We start from the raw sequence: 24,796 nt of genomic DNA on the forward strand, positions 1-24,796 counted from the left end.
TAGACAACCGCCATCTAGAGCGGGTTGTCGATCAAAATGACATTTTGATCCAATTATCTCATCCCAGGCATAATTAGATTTTTTCTACAATTTTTTTTGCCACAAGAAAACATTACACTACAAGCATAATTAGATTTTTTCTGTGGCGGCCACAAGAAAACATTACACTACAAGCATAATTAGAGTTTTTTTGTGGCGGCCACAAGAAAACATTACACTACAATCATAATTAGATTCTTTTGTGGCGGCCACAAGAAAACATTACACTACAGGCATAATTAGAGTTTTTTTGTGGCGGCCACAAGAAAACATTACACTACAGGCATAATGAGTTTTTTTGTGGCGGCCACAAGAAAACATTACACTACAAGCATAATTAGAGTTTTTTTGTGGCGGCCACAAGAAAACATTACACTACAGGCATAATGAGTTTTTTGTGGCGGCCACAAGAAAACATTACACTACAGGCATAATTAGAGTTTTTTTGTGGCGGCCACAAGAAAACATTACACTACAGGCATAATGAGTTTTTTTGTGGCGGCCACAAGAAAACATTACACTACAAGCATAATTAGAGTTTTTTTGTGGCGGCCACAAGAAAACATTACACTACAGGCATAATGAGTTTTTTGTGGCGGCCACAAGAAAACATTACACTACAGGCATAATTAGAGTTTTTTTGTGGCGGCCACAAGAAAACATTACACTACAACATACTGCATATCGCCCTCGTACGGCAGCTGTGTTCCGAAATTACTTGCAGCATGTAGTCTTTGTGACCGTTATGAACCACATATTTCCATATTTATTAGAACGTCCATCCGCCTACTATTACGACATGTTTTTGTTATAAGTTGGTTCACTTTTTTTCTGAGTTATAATGTCCCGGAAGGGTGGTAATATTATTGATAAGAGCGAAGTTTTTCGTACTCGCTATGCGACAACAGTTAATGCTCAGTTTGCTCAGTTGTATTATCAGCGATTGACTGTGCTGAAACCTCGCATGTTATCGGTGGTTGAAGCGACATGGGGTAAGTCCAAAGCGTTGGCAATCCAAATCACGTGCTCTGTGGAGTCCTTTTATCTGCAACTACTGATTTATCCACTACAGGGCACAAGTACAGAGTATGTACCGTGAGCGACGTCGTGGAGAACGAGACAGTATGCCTGATTGGAACACTCTACAAGGAGATGGAGCTAAAGCCCAACATCTTGCGGGAAATGCACGAAGACTTTGAAATTCATGGACAGATTGTGCTACAACGCTACACTAGTGACACTGACACCCTATATATAGAGGATGAATCGCAGCGAATCATCGTTGTTGGAAAGAAGCTGGATCTTCCGATGGTGGTCACGGGGGTCATTGCGGCGCTGATTGGATGGAAAAACGGTACTGGAGCGTTCGTCGTGGAGGACTACAGGTTTCTGGGCATGCCGCCGCAGCCGCATTTTGATCTTCCCGAGTCTGACTGGTGTGTGTACGAGACGGCATTTCTTGATTATCAAAAGCCGTCGCAAGTTAACAGTTATTTTACGACATTTCTATCCGAATTATGTTATATTTCCGGTACTAATGTTATTACTTTAAATACCCAGAGTGAATTACGGGCGAGATAGTATTGTATTAACAAATTTATCATATTTCTATCATTTCTGGTGCCGTGTGTTCACATAAACTACACCCTAGACAGAATAATAGATGTAAATTAAAAAATCATCACATTTCGAAACTGTCGGTTGTTAAATTTCATGTTTCGTAAGGCTGTGTTTCGTAGGTTAAGATTGTTTAAGGTGTAGTTCGCAAACAGTTACGCTGATGAATGTTTGAAATTGTTATGCAGTTACCTTGCGTTCTTTTCTGGATTGGGTCTTGGCCGCAGTAATACGAGCACCTTTCCTGTGGATTCATGTATAGATTTACTCGCTGGTCGAACTGGAGATGAAAAGCAGAGACAGAAAATGGCCTGTGTTGCTGCTGTGATTATTGCTGGTGATCTCATAGAAGTGGATCTTGAAGAGCGACAGAAACTCTCTGTAAAAGTATGAGCAGCACGACCAGCACATCTCTTTCAAATTTTTACCATGTACTGCATTTTTACGATTCTCTTATGTAATTTTATATACTGATTCGCTTGTGTAGTTTTACATATCGTTACAAACTAAGTCTCAACTTGTAGACGCGACACCTGTCCCGGCATAAATCATTGGAAGGGAGTGTGGAAAAAATGCAGAATGTGGATGCAACTCTTGCATCATTGGTTGTAAGTTTCTATGGATCAGTCATTTCTCTTACCGCAAAACGTTTGATATATATTTCTGTACAATGCTTGCCCATAATTATGTCAATGCTTTCCCATGTAATAAAGCAGTACATATCCGCATGGTTTCTTACTTTCGTAGCGCCACGTAGACGTTTATATTATGCCCGGAAGTAAAGATCCAGCCAACTTGCTCTTGCCCCAACAGCCATTGCATGTCAGTATGTTTCCACTGTGCAACAAATCGGCTGGTCTGCACCTGGTCACTAATCCCTTCCGATTTGATCTCCAGTGCATACGGTACAGAAATTAGCCTTAAACTTTCGGCTAATCTTTGTCACGATTTTATGCAGTGTTAACATGTGAATCGTTTCAACTAGCGTACTGGGAACGTCTGGTCAGAATGTAAGCGACATTTATAAAAATTGTCGTACAAATGATCCACTGGACATTCTGGAACAGACCTTACACTGGGGCCACATGGCGCCCACGGCGCCTGATACGTTAGGTAAAAAATATTTCCCAACAGCGTATGATCGCAAATTTATCCGTGTTTTTTATCTTTTTTTGCGTAGGCTGCTATCCTTTTGTGGAAATTATATTAATTTCCGTGAAACATATCTGTTTGTGTGGTTGTCACAAAATTCCCACCACATTGCCACTATGCGTTTTTCTGTGTCCGCCACAAAAATCGCACTAATGTGAGATGTTACTATATTTGTAGTGACAAACACATGTCTCATAATGCAATGAATTTTTTTTGTGGCGGCCACAAAAACTATACCTACTGAAATGCAAATGTTTTCGTTGCCGGTCATGAAATTTCCAGTACACAAAAGCCACTCAACGATCATGCACACAACATTATCCATTTTTACTGCACATCCGAACGCGAGATGCGCCGGAAACCATGACTAGAAATAGAATGTCATGTAATATCCATCTTCCAGCCATGTGATCGACGCCAGCAGTCCTTTATATCATGTGAGACCAGTATATTAATTACCACCGCGAAGGCCTGTTAACTGTCAGGAACACTGCTGTACAAACAGTTTGCTAATTTCTGTGTGTACAAAACTTCAGTCTCCTTTATCTTGTGTTTTTTCTGGATCTGCTGGTGGTTTTGTCTTGTCAGCACCGGTGTTAGAAGCCGCATCAACGGCACAGGAAATTTCTGTGTGTGGTTTCAACTCTCCCGCCTCCACAGATGCCGGTTGCGTGTCTTCGTAGAAACATCTGAACAGCTTCCGAATACGTAACAGATTGTCCGGCAGAATGACCACAATAAAAGCGACACCAATCAACAGCGAACCGCCAATCTGGGCAGCGGATATGGATACTTTCCTTACAGCAGAATCAAAAACTGCAAACCACGTAACAGAATATTACTGAATATGCAAAATCGGAAAACAATTGGGACAATGTTGCATACCGATATTGGTCACCATTATAAGCAGCTCGCTAAGGGACATAAAAAACGGAGTGGACAGTACCAGACCGTATCCATAGACCAGTGCAGCCACTACAAGCAAGCGCAATTGTGAACCACAATGTACACTACCACATTTTCAGATCTGTAGTTGCATTGTTGATGAGCTTTCTGACTTACCATATGGTTAATTATAAAATTTTTATCATCATTATGAACCAGTTCAGCAATGATTTTCTGATTTAAAATCAGCTCTTCGATGTATAACGGAAGTATTGTAAAACTGGTGATCAAAAACTGGCAGAACACAACATTAGAAGTGCTCCGCATCCAGTAAAGTATGAACATTCCAACGTAGACTTTGGCCCTCCGTCATCAGAACGATTACATGGTTGCACTTACATGAAGAACATATCCATGCGCCGAAAAGAATGCCGTACGGAAGTAGCCGGATATCGTAAACTTCCACACCGGTACATTTCAAAGCTACCGGCACTGGCCAGTAAATCAGGCACATAACGAGAAACATCCCGGTTACTGCAAAGGACACTTGACCAAAATCTCCCTTTGGAAATGCTTTTTTGAAAGCCAGCTAAGAAACGTAATCATGAACAATTAAGGAAGATATAATAAAAGCACATTGCAGAAGGTACCTGGTACGACGATAAGCACAAATCGGATAGCAGAACACAAACAATACCAACAACAGAACTGGTAGTGATGGTTTTCGCAAAACTGTCGTATGTAATTAGACCTACGCCGGCAAAGGCCACTCCCACAAATAAAATCTGGAACAACATAATTATTTTACTGCTTATTTCTTAACAGTAAGGACAGGATGCTTTCTACCTTAAGCGCCAGCGCCGGCTGTTTCAAAAAGAACCAGGAGAACAAGTAGGAAACTGCGACAGAGGGTGCACTCAAGGCAGTTGCGACGGAAGCTGTGAGATTGGCCATCGAGAGCGTATATAATATTTGGACTGCCAAATTGAAAATGGCCGCTGGCCCAAAACGGTATACCACGAGTCTCCATGTAATCCCGTCCTCGCCGATAATGCTTTTGCACCTCCTGCCAAATAAATTACCAGCAACACAAAAACTGAGAAAATCTCTCGCCCCATGTTTTAAATAAAATACCTCCACGTTTTTGCTAAATCAATCTTCCTTCGACGTAACAGTTTTGTACACGTGTTCCCAATGAAATAGAACGTCAATGCTTGTGCACGGAACATCATTTTGATCATGGTAAATAAATAGGGAGCTTTGAAATGAAGACTGGTATCGGCGAACGCCAAGTTGGTCAGTTGGGCAGCACCGGTGCCGAGCGTGACGTACAGCAACAGCATGATTATTGACAATACCCATAACCGTTTTGGGTTAGTTGGTGCAGGCTCGGCAGAGTCATGGGATTCTTCGGTGGGCGTCGGAAATGGTGCCGGTATTGGTTGTTCAACATCATCTACGACAATAAATCTTAATTTATGGCATAAAAATAATTATAACAAAGCCTATGAAATTAATAACCGGTACAGTACGGTATGATACGCTATACAGTCGTAACTATGAATGGTTTTTAAACATTTGTTTCATAATCGATCAGTGCCACAAATTAAAAAATTTTAACACGTCATACTATTATAATAAAACCACAAATTCCTTTACAGAGAAAAAGCAGTAAAGGTCTGTTTACTATGTAATAACGATTATTCAAAACTACCTAAGCAGGATGGACTGGAGACCCCACTGGAATATTGGTTGCCTTTTTCGTGGTCCATGTTTTATCCTAAGGCTTACCAACATCTACAAGACTACAACGATTATTATGTCCAGTAGAACCGCGTAAATATGTATATGCAAAATAAAAATAATATGGTTCCAGGCAAGGAATGGGTGTCAAGTTCATGTATGGCATCCAATACAATTTAGCGAATATTGCACTTCATACACATCATATTCGCACCTAAAACCTATTACGGCATTTAGTATGAAAATAAAAAACCAAGACTATACCAAAAAACGAACAATTACTGTACTGTCATTCCAACGGACAGCAACACCTTACGAAGTGGCAAGCTCGCGAACAGTGTGCATTTTTGCCATGCCAATATCCGCATGGCGCGTGTTTTCAATGTTTTGGACACTTACCAGATGCATGTTGAATTATAGTATTGCACTGTACCGTGGGTGTGAAGTACCGTACACAGGAACCGGCGAAATAAAATTCCATTTGCCATTTGAGTCTGTTTGTATGGTATGTATGCACACCTTTCGAATCGACTCTCAGAATTTCACAGTAAGGTTAGTTTTCCGTGATAACTTCGAATAACAGTGTTACAATAGTGCAGGTGTCTTCGTCCAGCATGTTAAATATACACGATTTATAAACTCCAACTTATTACAGCCAGTTAACGCAATATTTAAAAATCTCAAACAGAAAATTACAGATACATGCCCAATAATTTTGTATAATTATAGTACATTGTATACCCGATTCTACACGGTAAAAAACTATACGTACAGTAGATGTCCAGTGGTGTGCAATGTGTGTCGAAATGCAGGCGTTAGCACTGTTTGTTTTTTGAGCCGCTCGCAGACCGTAGTAAGCAGGTGCTGCACATGTGCCGTGCAGGCCCGTGCTGAATCTGCTGACTAACTGCCACTCACTGGGTAAAATCAGGAAATAATCTTAATGCGTAGTCTGTACTTTTTATTGATCCACATTTTCTTTATCCTTCATTCCCTCATTATAAAATATTCAAATTATTAGTATCACTGACGATATGGTCTTGTTACACATTCTTTGTGTTAATTAATACTGTATTCTATCGAAATCTATGTTTCGGCAAAATCGAACATCTGTCCAAAGCCGCAGAGCCAAACCAGAGCAAGTGTATTATGTTGGTAGCGTGGTAGTGCTTGGTTCAAAGTCAGTGCACCCGCCATGGTTTTTGCAGCTGAAAATTCAGTCGTGTTTGGCTGTTTGCTTCGCTGCAGAGTGAATCCATATTTTTGTCTTTCAACTCGTGGTTCTTCAGCTCCTTTTTGTTATTGTCATCCCGTTTTGAGAAATTATATTTTTTGTTTTCGCTTTTCTGGAAAAATTCAACTGCGATATCGCAAACATGGCGATCGACTGCTTCGGAACATCACGACAATCTGAATAAGCCAGTCTGTCGCTCATGTCCTCCTGTGCGAATCGACGAAGGCATTAGCTCGTTAAACTGTTCGGAGAACTTTAGTTAGTCCGCTATCTGCGCTACGACCATCTCTTCTTGCCAGGGCACCCCGTTTCAACGCGCAGTTTGACGATAATCGTCTGTATTTGGCCAGCCTCGAAGATGAAAAAGACGAAGAAGTTTTCCTAGCAAAGCCTGCCATGCAGAAGGTAAACGAGTAAAACAAATTTCTTCTGTTGCGCTTCCTGTAGTTGTTATTGGTTGTAGGCTTTGTATTACAGGAAATCTGCGATATCGCATGTTTTAATTGAGCTAGCTGTTTTGCTAATTGCATTATATTAATTTTGCATTCTTATTTATTAGGCCGTATCCGGATGAAAACGTAAAGCAGATGCCAAGAAAACGATAAGAAAGTCGTATTTTGCGACAAATAGCCGCACTCTCTAGTGCCCTGCGAAGTCCGCAACACGTGAATCCGATTCTTGACGATATCGTCGCTACCACAGATGATGCAGAGTTACTCAAAAGTAAGTTTACGAATAAGAATTAGAAATTAGTTTTAGAGCTTGTTTACTATAAAAGTCATATTACCCTTTGAAAAATAAAAGCAGTATTGCTGATTAAAACTCACATATTATTTGCGCTTATTCCTTATCTAGAGCTGGATAACTTGATCGCTAGATCAGAAACAACAGTAAATTGTTAAAATGCACTTCGGCTATATAGCCAGTTGATTAAGTATTTCAGAAATTACTGAAAATTCTACAGCAGTTTTGAAACGATAGGTAAGAAGGAAATGAAGGAACATTAAAAGTTGGATTGTTTTTTTTAGCAAATAACGATATCGTTGACTGAAGAGCAGAAGAAACTGCGGGGTCGGCAGTAATCAGCAACATCAACCAACAGGAATGATGCAAATTGTGCAACTGGATTGCATCAGACGATAAAGAGTGAGTTTCTGTATATCTGCTATATAGCAAAAACTGTTAGCTTTTTTAATATCTGCCTGATTTTCTTTTTGCAGTGCATTTGGATGGGCTCAGATACAAGGTGGCAAGCGGTGATCGACTGTATCGTACGATGAATGCGTGGAAGAAAGCCTTCGAAGGTGCCAGATTACCAATATAAGGATTAGATTTTCGACAATATTGTCAGACGTTTCTTGTTTGGTTGATAAAACGTGTTTTTTTCGAATTTTATTACCAGCGCGCCCAAAAAATTGGATAAAAAATTTGTGATCAATAAATTTGTGATTTTAGATTGTACCCCAGAGTATGGCTTTTGTTTCATTTTTCTTCGTGTTTGATGTATTTTTTAAAGTGGTATTAAGTTTGTTAATTTTGTTTGTTTTTTTTACTGATGGAATCCGGGTACGATATCGTAATTAAAGAAATGAATGGCGAACGTTGTTTCTCCGAGTTTTTGGTACGCTTCTGGACACGTTTAGCACGTTCAAACGCCATAGTTGGAGACGTCTTTTTGTATGTCAAAAACGGCTCCATAAGTATACTGAAACTATGTGTAGCTGCGACATCTCATCAGTGCATTGTTTATGTACCCGGCAGCGCCATTCAACGTTTAAAAGCTGCCTAAGCAACGTTAAAAAAGTGCGTACCGTAGAATCGGGGTAACTTAACAGTAAAGCAAATACAAAAACCTATAAAACTAATTAAATCTGGCCATGGGATTAGTCGTGCAGAACGGTGAGTATCGTCATAAGCCGGCTACAGCTGATAAATTATTATTCAATTAAAAACGTTTTTGGGTTGGAAGTGGGAAACTCTACTGTACGAATATCTATATACTGTATCCAAAATATAGGTAATACGTAATACCATAGTACGTAACCGACGCCATGTACAATAGATGCAGCTTCAAGCCGGTACGAATCTTACATAAAGGTTATTATACGGAAATTTAATCTGCAGCATGTGAAAATGTGATTAATTATAACAGAATGTCAAACGGTGGCTTATTATGCAGTACCTCCATAGCATTATTGTACAACAGAAGTAAACAACGTTGCAGTTCAACTGTACTGCAAGACGCTGCGCAAATTAGCACGCTACACGATGTTCACGAAATGCCGGTCATTTTTACCATTGAGGAAAAAATACAAATGGATCTATCGACCATGGTTTGGTGCATATTCATTTGGTCTCATCATAAAAGAAATGATAAACTTTTGATATTATACCCATGCTAAATTGAGAATTATTCGAAGAAGTACAGATATCAAATTTACCGTTTAAAAAAATAGGTAGGAGTAAGTATTTACATTGTTCATTTCGCTTAAATCCGGGTGTGTGCAAATTCGCACAAAAAATTAACCATGTGAGCAGAATCCAGCCACTGGTCAACGTTCGACAGCTGCACGACATCAGCAAACGGGATATGTAGCCAGTGTTTTCCACCACGGTACCCGTATCGATTGGTGTATACTCATACTACATCAAAGAGGATCACATGCGCCTGCACAAGCCCTGTGATAAGCTCTCTCTCGTCATGGAGAAAAAAGGGAAACCGTATAAATCATTTTCCTACCAATTCCGCTGCGTGTTTTGCAAATATGGCTTTATCGATTGGATGCATAGTCATCCCCGCTTTTAATGCCGTTTGCCCCCGCGTCGACGCATACGGACAAGCATGGCACTGGCACTGCCATGCATGGATATGGAGGGCACTAGATACCTTTTGTGGAATCGATCCGTGTTTTAGGAGCTATAACGCGAACTGTGATCATCGCCAATCTGCTGACAAGCTCAGTGCCGAAAACCTGCGCCTGCTCGCCATAATTCACTTCCGCCCTGTATGTGCAGCAACTCTGAAGTCTGAACGTGTCATGATTTTTGTGCCCGTAAAAAATTATATTTATTTCTATAACAAACAGCAGTATAAAATTTTTTAAAACGCTTTATTTTAATACTACAGAAGTTTAAAGGGCGAAGCAGAAGCGGTTTACACCGTACATGCCGGCATTTAACAGCATTTAAGGGGCGGTGGCAACCGCACTTCCTCATACGGCAATGGGGATCTCGGGACTGGGCGCTCTCGGGATAAGTACGTAATAACGATGCGTTCACAATTCGCAGTACGTGATGTAGAGTTCGTGGTACTACTCTTGTTCCCCTTGTATTATATGCAGGCCAACAGGCAGGACTATGTCGTGATATGTGCTGATAGCTTATGAGCGATTGATCCACTGCCAGTTGTAACAGACGACTCACCCAAATCAGTACAAAACCCTTTTCTGGCGAACTGGCATCATAACCGAGTCATCGGCCAATAAAAGAATCTACATTACTGATTTTGAAATGATGAAATAGATCAGTTTTTCTCGATATGGATGAGAGGATGTATCCTCGCAATAATGATGTCATGATTTGTAACATCGTGGATGAAAATGGATAATATGGCCACCGTGGTGATCTTATGTAATAGTATCTGTGGATTATTGTTCGTCAGCGGTTGTAAGCTAAACAAGACGACACCTTAAAGCCGAAAGCATGGCATCCACCAAGAATATGGCCTTCAGCATGTCCGCCATCCGGTAAGAATCTTTAACAATTTTACACGGTAAGATATATATGACCAGAACCATACTTCCATGAGATAATGACCGGATGTACCGACGGAAATGCCGTTTATCCGCACGGTTTTCCCATTCAAATTGCTAGTTCCTGCGTTTTAGAATCTCGGTAGTATACGGTAGTAACAATTAATTGTTACTACCGTATACTACCGTCTATCTAATTGTTTCGATAATATTATCGAAACAATTAGATAGACTATTGTGCCTTGCCCGCATCCACTTTACTCGGGTATTTTGAAATAGTTAGCTTATACTTTAAGTTATTTAGCTTACACTTTAAATTATTTATCGGTACATTGCACAATCATGAATAGAATGTACAATCATGAATCGAATCCTCCCTTCCTAAAAAATGGGAATGGATGCAATTCTCCTAATTATGCATAACTATAAAATTTGTATCCATTCCATTAGAATTAAGATAAATCAAATTTTATACAAAAGCGGTTTCAAAATTATAGCACCTTAATCCGTCCATTACAAAACTAAAATTTTTCGACGTCGTTTTAAAAGTACGTCGGCTGATATACGAATACAAGCCTCATTCGTCTTCACCAAACCTCTAGCATATATCTTATATATACGAGTATATATCGAACGATTCCACTAAAGCTCAAATCCTGATGTTGCTGGTTGAGCTATAACAAAGCAGTTTCGGAACATCTTAAAGATATTTTGAAGTTATGATTTTTTCAGCAACATTGCCAACCAAAATGTGGATAACCCTGGAAGTGTGGGAGAGCAAGAGCAACCGGAAAGGAAAAAGCCAGGACGATATCAGGGGCCTATTAGGCGATTTTGGTTTAAAACAACGGGCTTCTTAGGCCTCCGCACAAATCCAGACAAAAAACCGACGTCCCTGTTCATCTTCTCAGAAGAAAACTGTTTACGCCGATTAGCCATTAAAATCAGTAAACACGAGAAATTTGAATACGTGGTGCTCATTACTATCGTCTGCAACTGTATCGTCCTGGCTATGGAGGAACATCTTCCCAATGACGATAAAACCATGCTTTCAATCCAGCTAGTAAGTCAACAGCATTATTAAACTGAAAAAGTCATGATGGATGTCCGCATGACAATGTTGCGTTATTTTGCCTTACAACATTTTCTAAAAACCCTCGGTTTGACAGTTTAACATTATGCATAAAAATGCACTGTTGAAGGTGCAACCAAGAAGCGGGCACGAAGAAAAGAATGTACTCGTGATTATCAAAATATTTAATACCAGTAATTGTAGTATAATACTTACAGCTCAATGGTAACTGTGTAGCCGACGCTATCGATATGTCACACATCAAAATTTTGTAATTAGACACCCATACGGTATGACCTTTGAAATGAAGACCTGGCTGCAGTTACGTTAATAGAATGAATTTTTTAAATTGCACATTCAGTTATTACGTGTACAAGTATTCTACGCCCTGACATGTAAGGATGTGCAAGCACTACCAGAAAGGACGCAGACAAAAGCTGGAGCTAATCCATTTGTGGTTTCGCAGGAAAAAACGGAGAATTACTTCATGGCCATGTTTTGTTTTGAAGCGACATTAAAAATTCTGGCTCAAGGTTTTGTTCTTCATAAAGGATCATATTTGCGAAATTTCTGGAATATAATGGATTTTACGGTAGTCGTAACCGGGTAAGAGATTTCCGGAACTTTGTTCGAATAATTGTATTAATGATGCAAAAATCCATAAGAAACAATGCAAAAGCGTTAAATAATATTCACTGCGTACAGCTTTATACGAATATATACAATAGACTCTGACAGTCTATTAGGGTTATAAAATCGAATAGCAAAAACGCAATCAATAAGTGCAGTGCATAATGGTCAGAGGTATTTATAATATTTCCTATACTTATATGCACCTGATTATTGCAGATTTCTTACAATCGTTGCGTCAGACGCATCTTCTTCCGGTTTTGATCTACGCACACTGCGGGCAGTGCGTGTACTGCGGCCTTTAAAGCTGGTATCCGGTGTACCAAGTGCGTGCAAAACAGAAGCAGCAAAACTGTTATAATTTGGTTTACCAATGGTTGGATTGCTGTTATTTCGAATTCTGTAAAAGCATGAGCACTACGAAAAATAAAAATTGTATTATTTTAAGATTTAATGCAGGGTTTATTATGAATTTCAGGCCTTCAAGTTGTCCTTAAATCAATTATTCGAGCCATGGCACCCTTGCTACAAATTGGCTTGCTTGTACTTTTCGCCATTCTCATATTCGCCATTATCGGATTAGAATTCTATTGTGGGGCCTTTCATCACACGTGTTTCAACAAAACTACTCGTACGTATGGAAATTGTTTATGCTTTCTGCATATCCATCAAAACAATGCCAATCTACGTAATAGGCCTAACAGTTAATAGTAACGGTAGTATTCAGAATCAATGGTGTATTACGTCCAAGTGTTAACAACTTTCAGATGAGCCAGTCAGGATAGGCGGTGTGCCTACACCGTGCGGCAACAATACAAGCAATTCGGCAACTGGTCCCCAGTCATGTGGGGAAGGAGCCGTATGCCATCGCTGGTGGATTGGGCCAAATTACGGGATTACAAGTTTTGACAATATCGGCTTTGCCATGTTAACCGTCTTCCAGTGCATTACAATGGAAGGCTGGACCAGTGTTTTGTACTACGTAAGTCAGTTCTAGTACAGTACAGTCGCGCACACAGACACAAATACGCGCGCCCATATTAAATCTTGTGTTACAGCTGTAACACAAAGACGTAACGAAACTATAAATATTCGTTAAGGATCCTCTATGATTATTTAAAACTTTGCACTTCTAGTTATCTGCGTCGCAAAAAAAGTTACAGCACTAATTATTAAATTTCAGAAAACATAATGCAACATGTTACGTACGTATAGCTATGTTATGACTTCCAGACGTTGCGATTCCTGGAATAATGCAGGGTTTTGAATTTACAGACGGATGATGCACTTGGAAGCATGTTTAACTGGGCCTACTTTGTACCGTTAATTATTGTCGGGTCGTTTTTTATGCTGAATTTAGTTCTTGGTGTCCTCAGCGGGTAAGAAATTAAGTTATTCATATAATGCTTGTACCTTATAGTTAGTGGCTTACAGTCTCTTTGTGGCCATTGTAATTACTGCGACCCACGTCATGGTAAATTTTAGAGAATTTGCCAAGGAGAGAGAGCGCGTCGAGAATCGTCAAAAATTTTTGAAAGATCGCCGGAAATTGCAAGTGGAGCGAGAACTAAACGGGTATTTAGACTGGATCTGTAAAGCAGGTAATAACATGCAGTTACACGCTCTACGCACAGAAACTGGATTGATATTGTCGTGTAACCAATAAAATGCCGGCATCTGTTACGCATCTACCAGTATTTGGTATTCCTATATATAGGCTATTTTATTTTTAAATCTGTATACAGTACAGTGTACAATATACAGACGAGTACCGATACTATATGATTTTGCAGAAGAGGTTATACTGCAAGAAGAAAAAACTACCGATGAAGAAAAAATGCGTATTATCGAAGGTATGTGGACTGGAGAGGGGAGGCCGAAAGCTTCTAAGAAGTCATAACAAATTAATTATACTTTAATTCCTATATATGGTTGTTTTTTTCTTTCAGCACGCAGGAGAGCAGCTGCCAAGAAAAATCGATTAAAAAACAAAAAGAAAGAAAACAATGTTACTGATGAAAAAGAGGCAGATAACGACGATGATGATGCAGATGATGATGGGGACGACGACGATGATGGTATGGGAAGCAAAATGCAGTTGTTATGCATCCGAGCGAAAATATTACTGCACAATAAACAAGTGAATAATTCCAGCTCCGGGAGGCAGAACAAAAGAGAGTTTCTCAAAGTCGTTCCATCGCGTGAATAAGAGATTGAGGTACATGAATCTGTGTGAACAAATACTTGTTTTTTAATCCATATGTGAAATTGTTACCTGCAATTCTATATGAACCATGGACGATTTTATTTCTTGGCCGCATTTGGTTGTGATAAAATTAGCTGGAAATTGTACTGTGTGCTGCTTTTCTAGGTTAAACATCAGGAAAGCTGTGCGGACACAAAAATTTTACTGGTGCGTTATTATACTGGTTTTTCTCAATACCATGTGTGTCGCTGTGGAACACAAAGGGCAACCGGCATTCCTGACCACCTTTCTGTGTATGTACTTTCTAAATTAAACAAAAAAACCTGCGAGTTAAACTTAAGAATTTTTAATGCGAATTTGAATTCAAAGCAGCCGATTAATGTTACAGATTATGCGGAATTTGGATTTCTGGGGATATTTTTGATAGAAATGCTGATAAAGTTATACAGCATGGGATACAGTGCCTACTTCCATTCCAGCTTTAATCGATTCGACTGCATTGTAAGATGTCGTAGTATAAGTCATTTGGATTTTTCTCGTCGTTTATTATTTGGAAGTTCGATCCAAATTCGATATCCTAGGTAATCAGCGGAAGCATTTTTGAAGTCGTCTACGCATCGTTCAACGAGAATGCATCTTTCGGCATCTCAGTTCTTCGGGCGTTACGTTTGCTCAGAATCTTCAAAGTGACTCGTTATTGGGCATCTTTGCGGAATCTGGTGTTGTCCTTGTTGAGCTCAATGCGATCCATTGTCAGCTTGCTGTTTCTGCTCTTCTTATTCATCCTTATATTTGCTCTCCTTGGAATGCAGCTGTTTGGAGGAAAGTAAGAGGGACAGTATAAGTAGTTTATTATATTGTACGTGAAATTGTACTGACTGATATGAGATCCCTTCTACCGCATGCTTCGGAATCTTGACAAGCGTGTACTTTTTTTATTGGAAGCTGTTGTACATGCTAACTGATCATAAGTTTACTGTTTGTTGCTGTTTTTCCAATGTTAAGATTTCGCTACATTGATTTTTGTTTCTTTTAAAAATATATCTTAATTAAACATAGTATATACAAACGCGTAGATAAGGCGGAAAAAATGAATACTTCGCATGGTGTACTGATTTTTTAAAAAGAAGTATGCAAGTTTTATGAAATAAAAAAATAATAAACCTTCATATTTAGCATACTACCGTATATAGTTTGTATTCTCATCGAAGCGTTACAGCAAAATTCTGATTTACTAAATTTGGTTTATTAAATTGAAACCAGGTTCAACTTCGAAGATGGAACCCCTCCTGGAAATTTTAACTCTTTTCCCATTGCCTTATTGACTGTCTTTCAAATCCTTACCGGAGAAGACTGGAACGAAGTTATGTATAATGGCATCCGGTCAACGGGGGGCGCTTACGGAGCGGGCATGGCCTACAGTGTTTATTTCATTGTTCTCGTGGTTTTCGGAAACTGTAAGCCAGAGCGCTGTCAAAATACACATATACTCGTTCAACACTAAATAAATTTGCATCGTAATGATATAAAAATTTGATTACTTATCAGATCAACTACTGTAGTACGTAGTACTCGTCTGGATAAATAATTATTTACTTAATGCATAAGATTGTTTATCTTATTCACTCAGTAGTCGCCGTCTTGTATACCTTGCGATAGAAATACATTAAAACTAGAGTAGTGCAGACACTGCAGAGTATTTCTTTTTTAAATGGTTGTCATAACCCTGGTTGTTACTTTCTGCAGACACTTTGCTCAATGTATTCTTGGCCATTGCCGTGGATAACTTAGCCAACGCCCAGGAACTTACCGCTGCCGAGGAGAAAGCGGCAGCCGAAGCAGCTGCTCAGGAACAAGCCCAAGCGATACCGGAAGTCCTTGATGCGGATGGTGACATGCTAGATTTGTATGATCTAACGGGGGTGCAGCCACCCCAAGTTAACATTTGCCCTCCGTCACCCAGTCATCATGTCACTGCCGGGGGTCTATCCGTTCCGTCGACGGCGTAAGCTTTGTGCTTGTATCTATATATGTTATCAATGCAACTGTTTCACGATAAATTTGATACTTACATAGAATTATAGGCAGTGGAATATACATTTAGTATAGTACAAATACGATTATGATTATTCAGTCAAATATGTCTACTTATGCTCAAAATCAGACGTTTTATACTTGAATACAGCAATGTTTATGCAGTATATAGCAGAATATACAATACATGCAATTTGTATATGCTCGTGTATACATGTATGCTGAATCTTCCATTACGTACTTAAATATACAGTAGATACTGTTTTACTAATTATTAGTAATTATTAATATTAGCTATTAATATTTTAAATAGTTTTTCAGCTCGTATTTGCACTCATGTGCTAATTATACGACAGAAATATTTACTACATTTTCAGGCATAGGAAAAATTCGCTAATTATGGAAGGCTTGGTGAAGTCGTCGTCAGATCGAAACATGGATCACAGCAAACAAAACGGTACTGCCAATCTCACTGACGATGAAAGCGAGACAACCGGAAGTGTGGCCAGCAGTGACTCGGATTTGCGAAACAGAGCCGTCAGGGATACGGCACCAAAGGTCAAACCCATCTTGCCCTATCGATCATTATTTATCCTGTCGCCGACAAATATGTAAGAAAGCACCTGCATCTTACTAAGCATAGTAAAAATTACGGAATTTTAAGTTTTCTTTCCAACTTTTCAGATTGCGAAGATTATGCCACAATGTCGTTAACCTTCGATATTTCGACATCTTCATCATGATAATTATTTCTGCAAGTAGTATATCGTTAGCCGCAGAGGATCCTGTTAATGCCAACAGTTTTCGAAACATTGTCCTTATGTACACCGACTACGTGTTTACCGGCATTTTTACTGTGGAAATGGTGCTGAAAGTAAGTCAGCGTTATGTGAACATAAAGCGAAAATGAAAGCGTTCGGCATTTGACTCTACCTGCTTTGCTTCTAGGTAATTGACTTGGGTTTATTACTACATCCGGGCGCTTATTGCCGCGATCTGTGGAATATTTTGGACTCCATTGTCGTAGTGTGCGCCTTGATCGCCTTTTCCTTTGGACAATTTGGGTTCGTGAATACAGTTCAAACACTTAAACTTTTTTTATAAATGGCAAAATCAAAGTTGGCCTAATTAGCATTTGCTATGTGATTTTCTCAGAGACGCCTCTGGTGCTGGAGCGAAAGCTAAGAATTTTAGCGTGATCAAATCGCTTCGTGTTCTTCGTGTGTTGCGACCGTTGAAAACCATTAACCGAGTGCCGAAACTGAAGGCCGTTTTTGACTGTGTGGTCAATTCGCTCAAGAACGTTCTCAACATTCTTGTGGTCTACAACCTCTTCCAGTTTATCTTTGCTGTCATTGCCGTGCAATTGTTTAACGGGAAATTCAATTACTGCACGGACGAAACCAAGTTGACACAGTTCGAATGCGAGTAAGTTATAAGTTCTGGTATCTTGCTATTCTATTCGTACTATTATTTTTTGTTTACGAATACCATCAATAAAATACGACAGAGATATTATTTTATTTTTTTATTTATAGCAAAAATATAATAGAATTATGCAATTGGCAGCTCTGATTGTGAGACTGAACACGAACGCATTCTCTGGCCGACTAATTATTACAAGGAATTAAAGCCAATAACCCACGTATTACAATAGCGGTTACTATATATGTATGTAGAATTACGTCGCCTTCCTTAACTGTGACATTTGCGCTAATTTTAGAGGGGAATTCTTTGTATACGAAGGAAAGAAGCTCATACCGAGAGTTGAGAAGCGCGAATGGAGGCTGCGGGATTTCCACTTTGATAACGTGTTCTATGCATATTTAACACTCTTTACAGTGTCCACTGGTGAAGGATGGCCTCAGTGAGTTTTAATATTGCTACACATTTTAGAACTCTTACGTTCAATTTTTTTGTGTTTTACTATGATATCCCTCAATAATAACCGTGTTTAATACTTTTTTCGCTTGAATCCCTCAGGGTTTTGCACCATTCTATGGATGCCACTCAGGAAGGGCGCGGACCACTTCCGTCATACAAAATGGAAATGGCGATTTTCTACGTGGTTTACTTCATTGTATTCCCCTTCTTTTTTGTCAATATCTTTGTGGCCTTGATCATCATCACATTTCAAGAGCAAGGATCAAAAGAACTAGTGGACGGAGACCTTAATAAGAATCAAGTATGAAGTTGGCACTGTCGCTGTAGTAAATGTATCAAAATTGTGACTGTAAAAGCGTATCTTCAGTAAATGCATCGAAATTGTAGCGAAAGAGTACACTAATACAATGCACGTAAATAAGTACGGTTTTAATAGGTACAGTACAACTAATTATATATATTTACATAAAGACCCTATAAATTCAGACTAGTCGGGCATCGCTTAAACTAAATAATTAGTACGTAGTTGCATATATACTGCAATTTGTGTGTATTTTTGTTGTTCACTGTGTCTTACGCTTCCTAACAGAAATCCTGTATCGACTATGTGATTAGCGCGCGACCTACTTCACGATTTATGCCTGATAAAGCCAAGGAACCCTGGAAGTATAAAGTGTGGTCGTTTGTCGTTTCGCAAGGATTTGAATATTTCGTCATGGCCATGATCACATTGAACACTCTCGTTCTGCTAATGAAAGTATGCGTTAGAATTCCTATAAAGTATATCTAGTATTTACTTGTAGTTGTTAGTTACCTTTCGGCATTCATTAAATGTCATACAAAACCAAAATTTGCAAATATTTGTCACATATATCTCACCTGAATATATGGTTTAAGCATGGCTTAAAAATGCTCGTTCAAAATTTTTTTGTAATTTATTCGCTTTTAACACAAATCTTTGTTATATTAGCTGCTTTTTTGCTTATTACATAGTTTCGTCAACAAGAAAGCCTTTTAAAAATGTTCTAGGCTACGGCCGATCTCATTCTGGTGTCAGCATTGTGGTGTCAGTAAAATAATTTTTTGATTAGCGAGATTTTAGAGCAATTTACCAAATCCTTTTATGTGGCTAAGACCTATAGCTACTCTGTAGTGTGTTTGTTGTTCCCTCAAATATCCCATAATCGTATGCTAAAAGTTACATTTATAGCACGACGATTCCAGTGAGAAATTTAAAGAAGTTGCAAAGTATAGCAACATGGTGTTTACTTCGCTGTTCTCGGTGGAATCCATGTTGAAAATTGTCGCCTTTGGGTTAAAGGTCAGTTTCCAATGCATGTCACTTATGCTTGTTTTTGTGATGATCAGGTGGACGATCCGGACGACACGTACGAAATCGTTTTGGGTTGTTTAAATATGGCCTTCACTACGATTTTTACCATTGAGTGCGGCTTGAAGATTTTGGCGTTCGGACCTAAGGTTGGCATTTGGGATAGAAACCACCTGAGCATAATTCTGTCCAAACCGAGCATGCCGCTGCACACCATTTATTTAACTAGCAGTTTAACGTAACGTTTTTTAAGTACAAATCAGTCTTCATCCAAAATTTTTACATTTGTTTTGTTCCTAACTTTTAATGCTATTATTGACTGCTCAGTGATTTTTAAGATTAAATTAGAAGGTGAAAATTTAAAGCGATTTCCACTGTAAATATCTATCTGTACTGAATGTGCCCTTACGAGATTTGTTTGAAATTAACTACAAATAGATAGCAGTGATTTTTCCAGTATTAAATATGATGATTTATTGGTGTTTGCAAGCGTTCATAAAACCATATGTGTCATTCTCTTAACCCTGAAACAGCCTTATTACCTGTTCTCTCCTGTCCCATGTGTCATCCTCTGGTCCAAATGTCAAAATACATGTCCGATTTCCTGTACGACGTCTGTGTCAAGTCCGGTTGCGTCCCGCTCTGTAATGTGCTGCAGTGTTGTTATATTGCTGTGTGAGCGCATCTGTACAAACGATGACTTAATCCCTCTTAATTTCCAGAATTATTTCCGTGAGCAATGGAATATTTTCGATTTTATCACCGTGATCGGAAGTATCATTGATACGTTCGTTTCCGAAATCGGAGAAGAGGAGTTCCCCAGTCTCAGTTTTTTGCGATTATTTCGTGCTGCCCGTTTAGTAAAATTGCTGCGGCAAGGATACACCATTCGAATATTACTCTGGACGTTTATACAGTCATTCAAAGCGCTACCTTGGGTGTGCCTTCTCATTGGAATGCTCTTTTTCATATATGCCATTATTGGAATGCAGGTGAGAAGCTGGATTGGAATCACTCGATTACGCCACGGGAATAAGTTTAACTTCATCCTGTTTACTAATGCCGTTGTTAACGTTTTTAACAGATTTTCGGAAACATTGAACTTGACCCATTCCGAGAAATTAATGCACATAGTAACTTCCGTTCCTTCGCTTCGTCGCTGCTGGTGCTCTTCCGGTGTGCCACCGGAGAAGCCTGGCAGCGTATAATGCTGTCATGTCTCAGCGGACAGCAGTGTGCAGCGGAGTCAGACCAGCAAGGGCCGCAGTGTGGCATGGATATGGCGTATGGCTATTTCGTGTCTTTCGTTTTTCTGTGCTGTTTCCTGGTAAGCTGCGGCTGTCCACTCTTTCTGTTGGATTCTTATTTACACAGATTGAAACAATGTAAAAATTTTTTTTTAAAACCAGATGCTGAACTTATTTGTTGCGGTCATCATGGACAATTTTGACTATTTGACGCGTGATTCTTCCATTCTTGGTGCACATCACCTGGACGAGTACGTGCGGTGGTGGGCGGAAAAGGATCCTGGTGCTGTGTAAGTATAACTATTATTGTTCACGGAATGTACAGTGTGCGTATACATATGATCAGTAGTGCACTAATTATTACTGCGCGAGTACTTACTGATGATGCACATATTTACAGAGGTCGAATAAGATACTCGGAGATGTACGAGCTTCTCCGGAATATGACCCCTCCGGTAGGATTTGGCCGGCAGTGCCCATACCGACTGGCATATAAGAAACTGATCAAAATGAACATGCCGGTCGATGACGATGGGACGGTGCATTTTACAACGACTCTTTTTGCACTGATTCGTGTATCGCTGGAAATAAAACTGCGGGACCGTAAGAACTACTTTTTTCATACGGATTTGCAGGGAATTAGATGTTTAATGATGTTGGGTTCATGTTTAGCGGATGAAATGGATCAGGCTGACGAGGAGCTACGGCAAACAATACGCCGAATGTGGCCGATTCAGGCAAAGAAAATACTTAACCTTCTAGTGCCTCCTGATGATGGTAAGCTTTTCATTCGTATGTTCGTATTGACGTTCAGTTTTTAGCTGAAGGCGTGCTTCATTTATTGCAAAAACTGTAGATGTTTTATTACGAAACTCAAAAATAGTAATTCTGATTGGCTAATTTGGAACGTACTAGCTGTTATATTCATCACAGTGCCGGTTGAGTCTGTCAGTCTCTGCCGCAGTTCTTGTCGTTTACGGTTATTATTCAGATTTATTCAAAATGAGCGCCATGAATACGTTTTGAATTCATGGAAAATAGCTAAAGTAATAACCTTTTTACCAAAAACAGCATCTAATAGATATCTGATACCCTGTAAATTATGTCTGTGGTTAGCGTAAAATGGTGGATTAATATTACCTCACAGCTGAACAGCGCATGCGGTTTTTCTGAGTGTACATACTAAAGAAATTCATTGTAGAATTAACCTATAAAAAACTAACGGTTGGAAAGATTTATGCGGGCCATTTGATCCTTGAAAACTGGAGGAACTATAAAGAGCAAAAAGCAAAGGGCATCAACACTGGATTTGCCCAGCCGGTAAGTACACTGCCGCTTACATTGTTAATAATGAAATTCTGATTCTAGTTGCATGGATAAAGTGAAATGACCTTTATGCATGGTGCTGACCGTCCCAAACCCGAACCCGTCTTGTTTCTTTGCTCAAACATCCCCTATCAAAACAACCTTTTATGTGACAAAATTATATGTGAAGTTTCGTTCTAGGATTGTATATGGTATTAATTATGCTGTATACAATCTAGCGTCGTCGCATTATGTACCCAGATGTGTCCCCGTTATTGTTCATGCTAATTGTCGTGATGGTTGCCCTTTATCCCTCATAATGTCTTAGGTTCGCAAGGATTCGCAATCAGCAGATGGGGTTAGTATGTGTGCTTTAATTTGTGTGTGTGTGTGTCAACGTTAGATATTGTTAGATAACCCTGCATGTGTGTGCATATGTATGGCTTTAATAATTGCGTTAAGCATGCGTAATTATGCTTTGAACGTCAAAAATGAAAGTAGAATTGAAAAGCTGCATGTGAGAGTAATTGTATACGCAAGCAAATGTATGTATATGAAGTTCTGATGGTAAGTTTAATTAAAGTCGAGCCTAAGGCATGCTGAACTAATTATGCAGAGAAGCTGATGGAATTTGAAATTTCTGATGTTCCAAAAACGGATTAGTACTTTCTGAAATCAGACGTACGCCAGCGCATGATTTGTTTTTTTGTACAGCGTCAAACCACAATATTCTCCAAAGTGCTGGGAGCTGTCCGGGATAGCAAACATCATCATAAAAGCGACCTTAGTCTGGAACGCATAGGAGAGGATCCGTCTCGATCGAGAATCCATTCGCTTTCTCATGGGTCAATCATAAGGTACTTGAGATATTCTTCCAGTCCAGATTTTAAATTACTCGTATATCATTCGACCTGTATGCGCTCTGAGGTGGCCGGTATGGCAAGTTTTATCTTCATTTTACACAAAAATCTCTATTTGCAGTGGTAAAGATACTGACAACGCCGGAAGCCCAGATTCCAGATCTTTTACGAGATCGTTCAGTATTCTGCGAAGAGGTAGTTATCGGCGAAAAACCGAAGACACGGTACATGCGTCAGCGCCGCCAGAACAGTCGGACCCTGGACGCCGCGAATCGCACGATTCCATTTCTAAATTTTCTGAACCGGCCAGAGAAGGTGGTTACACCACAGATATGTCGTTGCCGACATTAACCATCGAAGAAGAACGAATGTCCCCAACGGAGGAAGAATTGCTAACGGAACCGGAAATGCAAGACAACGGAGGCCGAGCAGTCCACTTCCGGCATCCATATGACGAAACCATGAATCCTCCGTCCAGATCCCTATCACCGGCATCGGCATTCTCGCAATCTTCAGCCGGTAATTATCTCATATAAGACAAAAGTTAAATTAGGTCTACACGCTAATTTAAAAAGAAAGTACTTATTACTACAAATACATGAGTGTTACTAAAAATTTGTAGTATTAAGGAAACAACAAATTACTAGTAAATGCGAAACATTTGATTAAAAAGTAACTGCAACAGAGAATGTATAGTAAACAATTTTCCACACACTTAATATTACACTTAAAACACTTAAAACTGTTTGTTGGATGTAGATACTAATCTGCTCAACGCAATAGAGGCTGCAAGAATGAAAAACCGCCGAGTGCGGGAGCAGCAGCATATTGATGACCAAGTGAACCGGAAGTACACCAACGTCTACACCGGCGACAACACCCACCTGCGACCAGTCGGCTTATCGATACATCACCTGTCGCGGCTGAACGCGCAAGCGGCTCGGTCGCATGTCACCCATCCACCCCCGCGTCCCGTCAACGGACGCAGTTGGGAATCGGAAGTGTCGCCGAATCAGCACATACATCGCTGGATGTCGCCGCCACCGGGTGAGGACCGTCTGGTCGATGCACGCCGCCGTCTGCCGAATAATGCCAATCCCCAGTGGTCGGGGCGCAAATTGCCCATGCCGCCGCCGGGCACCCAGTATCCGCCCGTTTCACCCGGCTATGTCAGTGGCAGTAGTAGCAGAATTCCACCGCCGTATGCCGCTACACAAGATAGAAGATTTGTCAAGGCACAGCCGGTTAGGCAGGAAAGCCGCGAGTCAAGGAGATTTTTGCCCACCGCACCGGAACCAAAGCCCTTGTATGGCAACCGTCTGTTTCCTCACCCCATGGATTATACGGAGACTGAAACTGATTTTGAAACTGAAGATGATCTCGGCTGGGCTTGAAACAAACAATAAGACCGTTAAAGCCAGCTGATCCAGATATTTGTTTGAGTATTATGTTTTGTATAAATTAAAACAGTACTCTCCTTACATTGTTAGTTGATCTCGATAATGGGTAACAATTCACCGGTGAATATTTTTTAAAGCATTTAATCTTTTTTTTGCAATCAGATTAGTCGAGAATGGAATATTGCGGAAGCCCGCACAATAAAATTCTTAAAATAGACCAGAACAGCACTAAGCCGGGAATTTACAGTCAGTCAGCAATATAAGTAGTGAATTTTGATAATATTGCCTGTATGGCAGCAAATACAGAGAGAGCTACTCTATAGTCTATAGTATTTATACTAATTTAACTAATTTAATTTAACTACCCCGGTAGTTAAAAAATTACCATTTTTTGCGTGGTGAATAT

The 24,796-nt window shown here is 39.7% G+C and overlaps 3 protein-coding genes across 11 annotated transcripts; 2 read left to right on the forward strand and 1 right to left on the reverse strand.

Annotated features, from left to right (window-relative positions):
- Positions 1 to 596: 596 nt before the first annotated feature.
- LOC129601985 (DNA polymerase delta subunit 2-like) lies at positions 597 to 3,888 on the forward strand. Of its 2 annotated transcripts, XM_055500919.1 has the most exons (7): positions 597 to 1,031; positions 1,112 to 1,475; positions 1,845 to 2,043; positions 2,181 to 2,264; positions 2,404 to 2,561; positions 2,642 to 2,769; positions 2,837 to 3,888. In XM_055500919.1, exons 1-7 carry the CDS (start codon positions 881 to 883, stop codon positions 2,959 to 2,961), a joined length of 1,209 nt encoding a protein of 402 aa, XP_055356894.1. In that variant the 5' UTR covers positions 597 to 880; the 3' UTR covers positions 2,962 to 3,888. The 2 variants fall into 2 exon arrangements, with proteins under 2 accessions (XP_055356894.1, XP_055356885.1); XM_055500910.1 differs by having other exon boundaries at positions 2,642 to 3,888.
- On the reverse strand, positions 3,040 to 6,236 carry LOC129601969 (uncharacterized). 2 transcript variants are annotated; one of them, XM_055500899.1, is made up of 8 exons: positions 5,836 to 6,236; positions 5,408 to 5,490; positions 4,828 to 5,149; positions 4,540 to 4,759; positions 4,344 to 4,478; positions 4,093 to 4,282; positions 3,694 to 3,783; positions 3,040 to 3,624 (listed from the first exon to the last, which is right to left on the reverse strand). In XM_055500899.1, the coding sequence occupies exons 2-8, from the start codon at positions 5,463 to 5,465 to the stop codon at positions 3,341 to 3,343; spliced, it is 1,299 nt and encodes a 432-aa protein (XP_055356874.1). In that variant the 5' UTR covers positions 5,466 to 5,490; positions 5,836 to 6,236; the 3' UTR covers positions 3,040 to 3,340. The 2 variants fall into 2 exon arrangements, with proteins under 2 accessions (XP_055356874.1, XP_055356868.1); XM_055500893.1 differs by lacking the exon at positions 5,836 to 6,236 and having other exon boundaries at positions 5,408 to 5,768.
- A 3,308-nt stretch (positions 6,237 to 9,544) lies between these two features.
- LOC129580634 (voltage-dependent calcium channel type A subunit alpha-1-like) lies at positions 9,545 to 24,588 on the forward strand. 7 transcript variants are annotated; one of them, XM_055471243.1, is made up of 34 exons: positions 9,545 to 9,675; positions 9,798 to 10,416; positions 11,155 to 11,485; positions 11,961 to 12,100; positions 12,344 to 12,450; positions 12,603 to 12,755; positions 12,892 to 13,106; positions 13,400 to 13,503; positions 13,610 to 13,725; positions 13,918 to 13,977; positions 14,074 to 14,202; positions 14,279 to 14,342; positions 14,496 to 14,623; positions 14,719 to 14,831; positions 14,912 to 15,156; positions 15,594 to 15,787; positions 16,077 to 16,335; positions 16,742 to 16,975; positions 17,049 to 17,238; positions 17,313 to 17,428; positions 17,520 to 17,792; positions 18,088 to 18,231; positions 18,348 to 18,549; positions 18,838 to 19,005; positions 19,459 to 19,569; positions 20,301 to 20,570; positions 20,663 to 20,905; positions 20,988 to 21,115; positions 21,226 to 21,602; positions 22,027 to 22,145; positions 22,459 to 22,488; positions 22,845 to 22,987; positions 23,112 to 23,509; positions 23,750 to 24,588. In XM_055471243.1, exons 2-34 carry the CDS (start codon positions 10,373 to 10,375, stop codon positions 24,382 to 24,384), a joined length of 6,183 nt encoding a protein of 2,060 aa, XP_055327218.1. In that variant the 5' UTR covers positions 9,545 to 9,675; positions 9,798 to 10,372; the 3' UTR covers positions 24,385 to 24,588. The 7 variants fall into 7 exon arrangements, with proteins under 7 accessions (XP_055327218.1, XP_055327220.1, XP_055327223.1 ...); XM_055471248.1 differs by lacking the exon at positions 19,459 to 19,569 and adding an exon at positions 19,617 to 19,727 and having other exon boundaries at positions 9,646 to 10,416; positions 21,226 to 21,428; positions 21,498 to 21,602; XM_055471244.1 differs by having other exon boundaries at positions 9,646 to 9,926; positions 10,012 to 10,416.
- Positions 24,589 to 24,796: the final 208 nt, after the last annotated feature.

The sequence above is a fragment of the Paramacrobiotus metropolitanus genome, unplaced genomic scaffold, assembly GCF_019649055.1.
Source record: "Paramacrobiotus metropolitanus isolate TYO unplaced genomic scaffold, Prichtersi_v1.0 Parri_scaffold0000004, whole genome shotgun sequence".
Classification (NCBI taxonomy): Eukaryota; Metazoa; Tardigrada; class Eutardigrada; order Parachela; family Macrobiotidae; genus Paramacrobiotus; species Paramacrobiotus metropolitanus.

Coding starts and splice junctions, on each gene's coding strand:
- LOC129601985 (XM_055500910.1), top strand. CDS start 881: ATGTCCCGGAAGGGTGGTAATATTATTGATAAGAGCGAAGTTTTTCGT. Junction 2,265..2,403: donor CAACTCTTGCATCATTGGTT/GTAAGTTTCTAT, acceptor TTACTTTCGTAG/CGCCACGTAGACGTTTATAT. Junction 2,562..2,641: donor TTTGATCTCCAGTGCATACG/GTACAGAAATTA, acceptor CGTTTCAACTAG/CGTACTGGGAACGTCTGGTC.
- LOC129580634 (XM_055471243.1), top strand. CDS start 10,373: ATGGCATCCACCAAGAATATGGCCTTCAGCATGTCCGCCATCCG. Junction 14,203..14,278: donor TGGGGACGACGACGATGATG/GTATGGGAAGCA, acceptor GAATAATTCCAG/CTCCGGGAGGCAGAACAAAA. Junction 14,624..14,718: donor ATTCCTGACCACCTTTCTGT/GTATGTACTTTC, acceptor TTAATGTTACAG/ATTATGCGGAATTTGGATTT.
- LOC129601969 (XM_055500899.1), bottom strand. CDS start 5,465: ATGGACCACGAAAAAGGCAACCAATATTCCAGTGGGGTCTCCAGTCCA. Junction 4,283..4,343: donor TGTGCTTATCGTCGTACCAG/GTACCTTCTGCA, acceptor TACGTTTCTTAG/CTGGCTTTCAAAAAAGCATT. Junction 3,625..3,693: donor TATAATGGTGACCAATATCG/GTATGCAACATT, acceptor CGTGGTTTGCAG/TTTTTGATTCTGCTGTAAGG.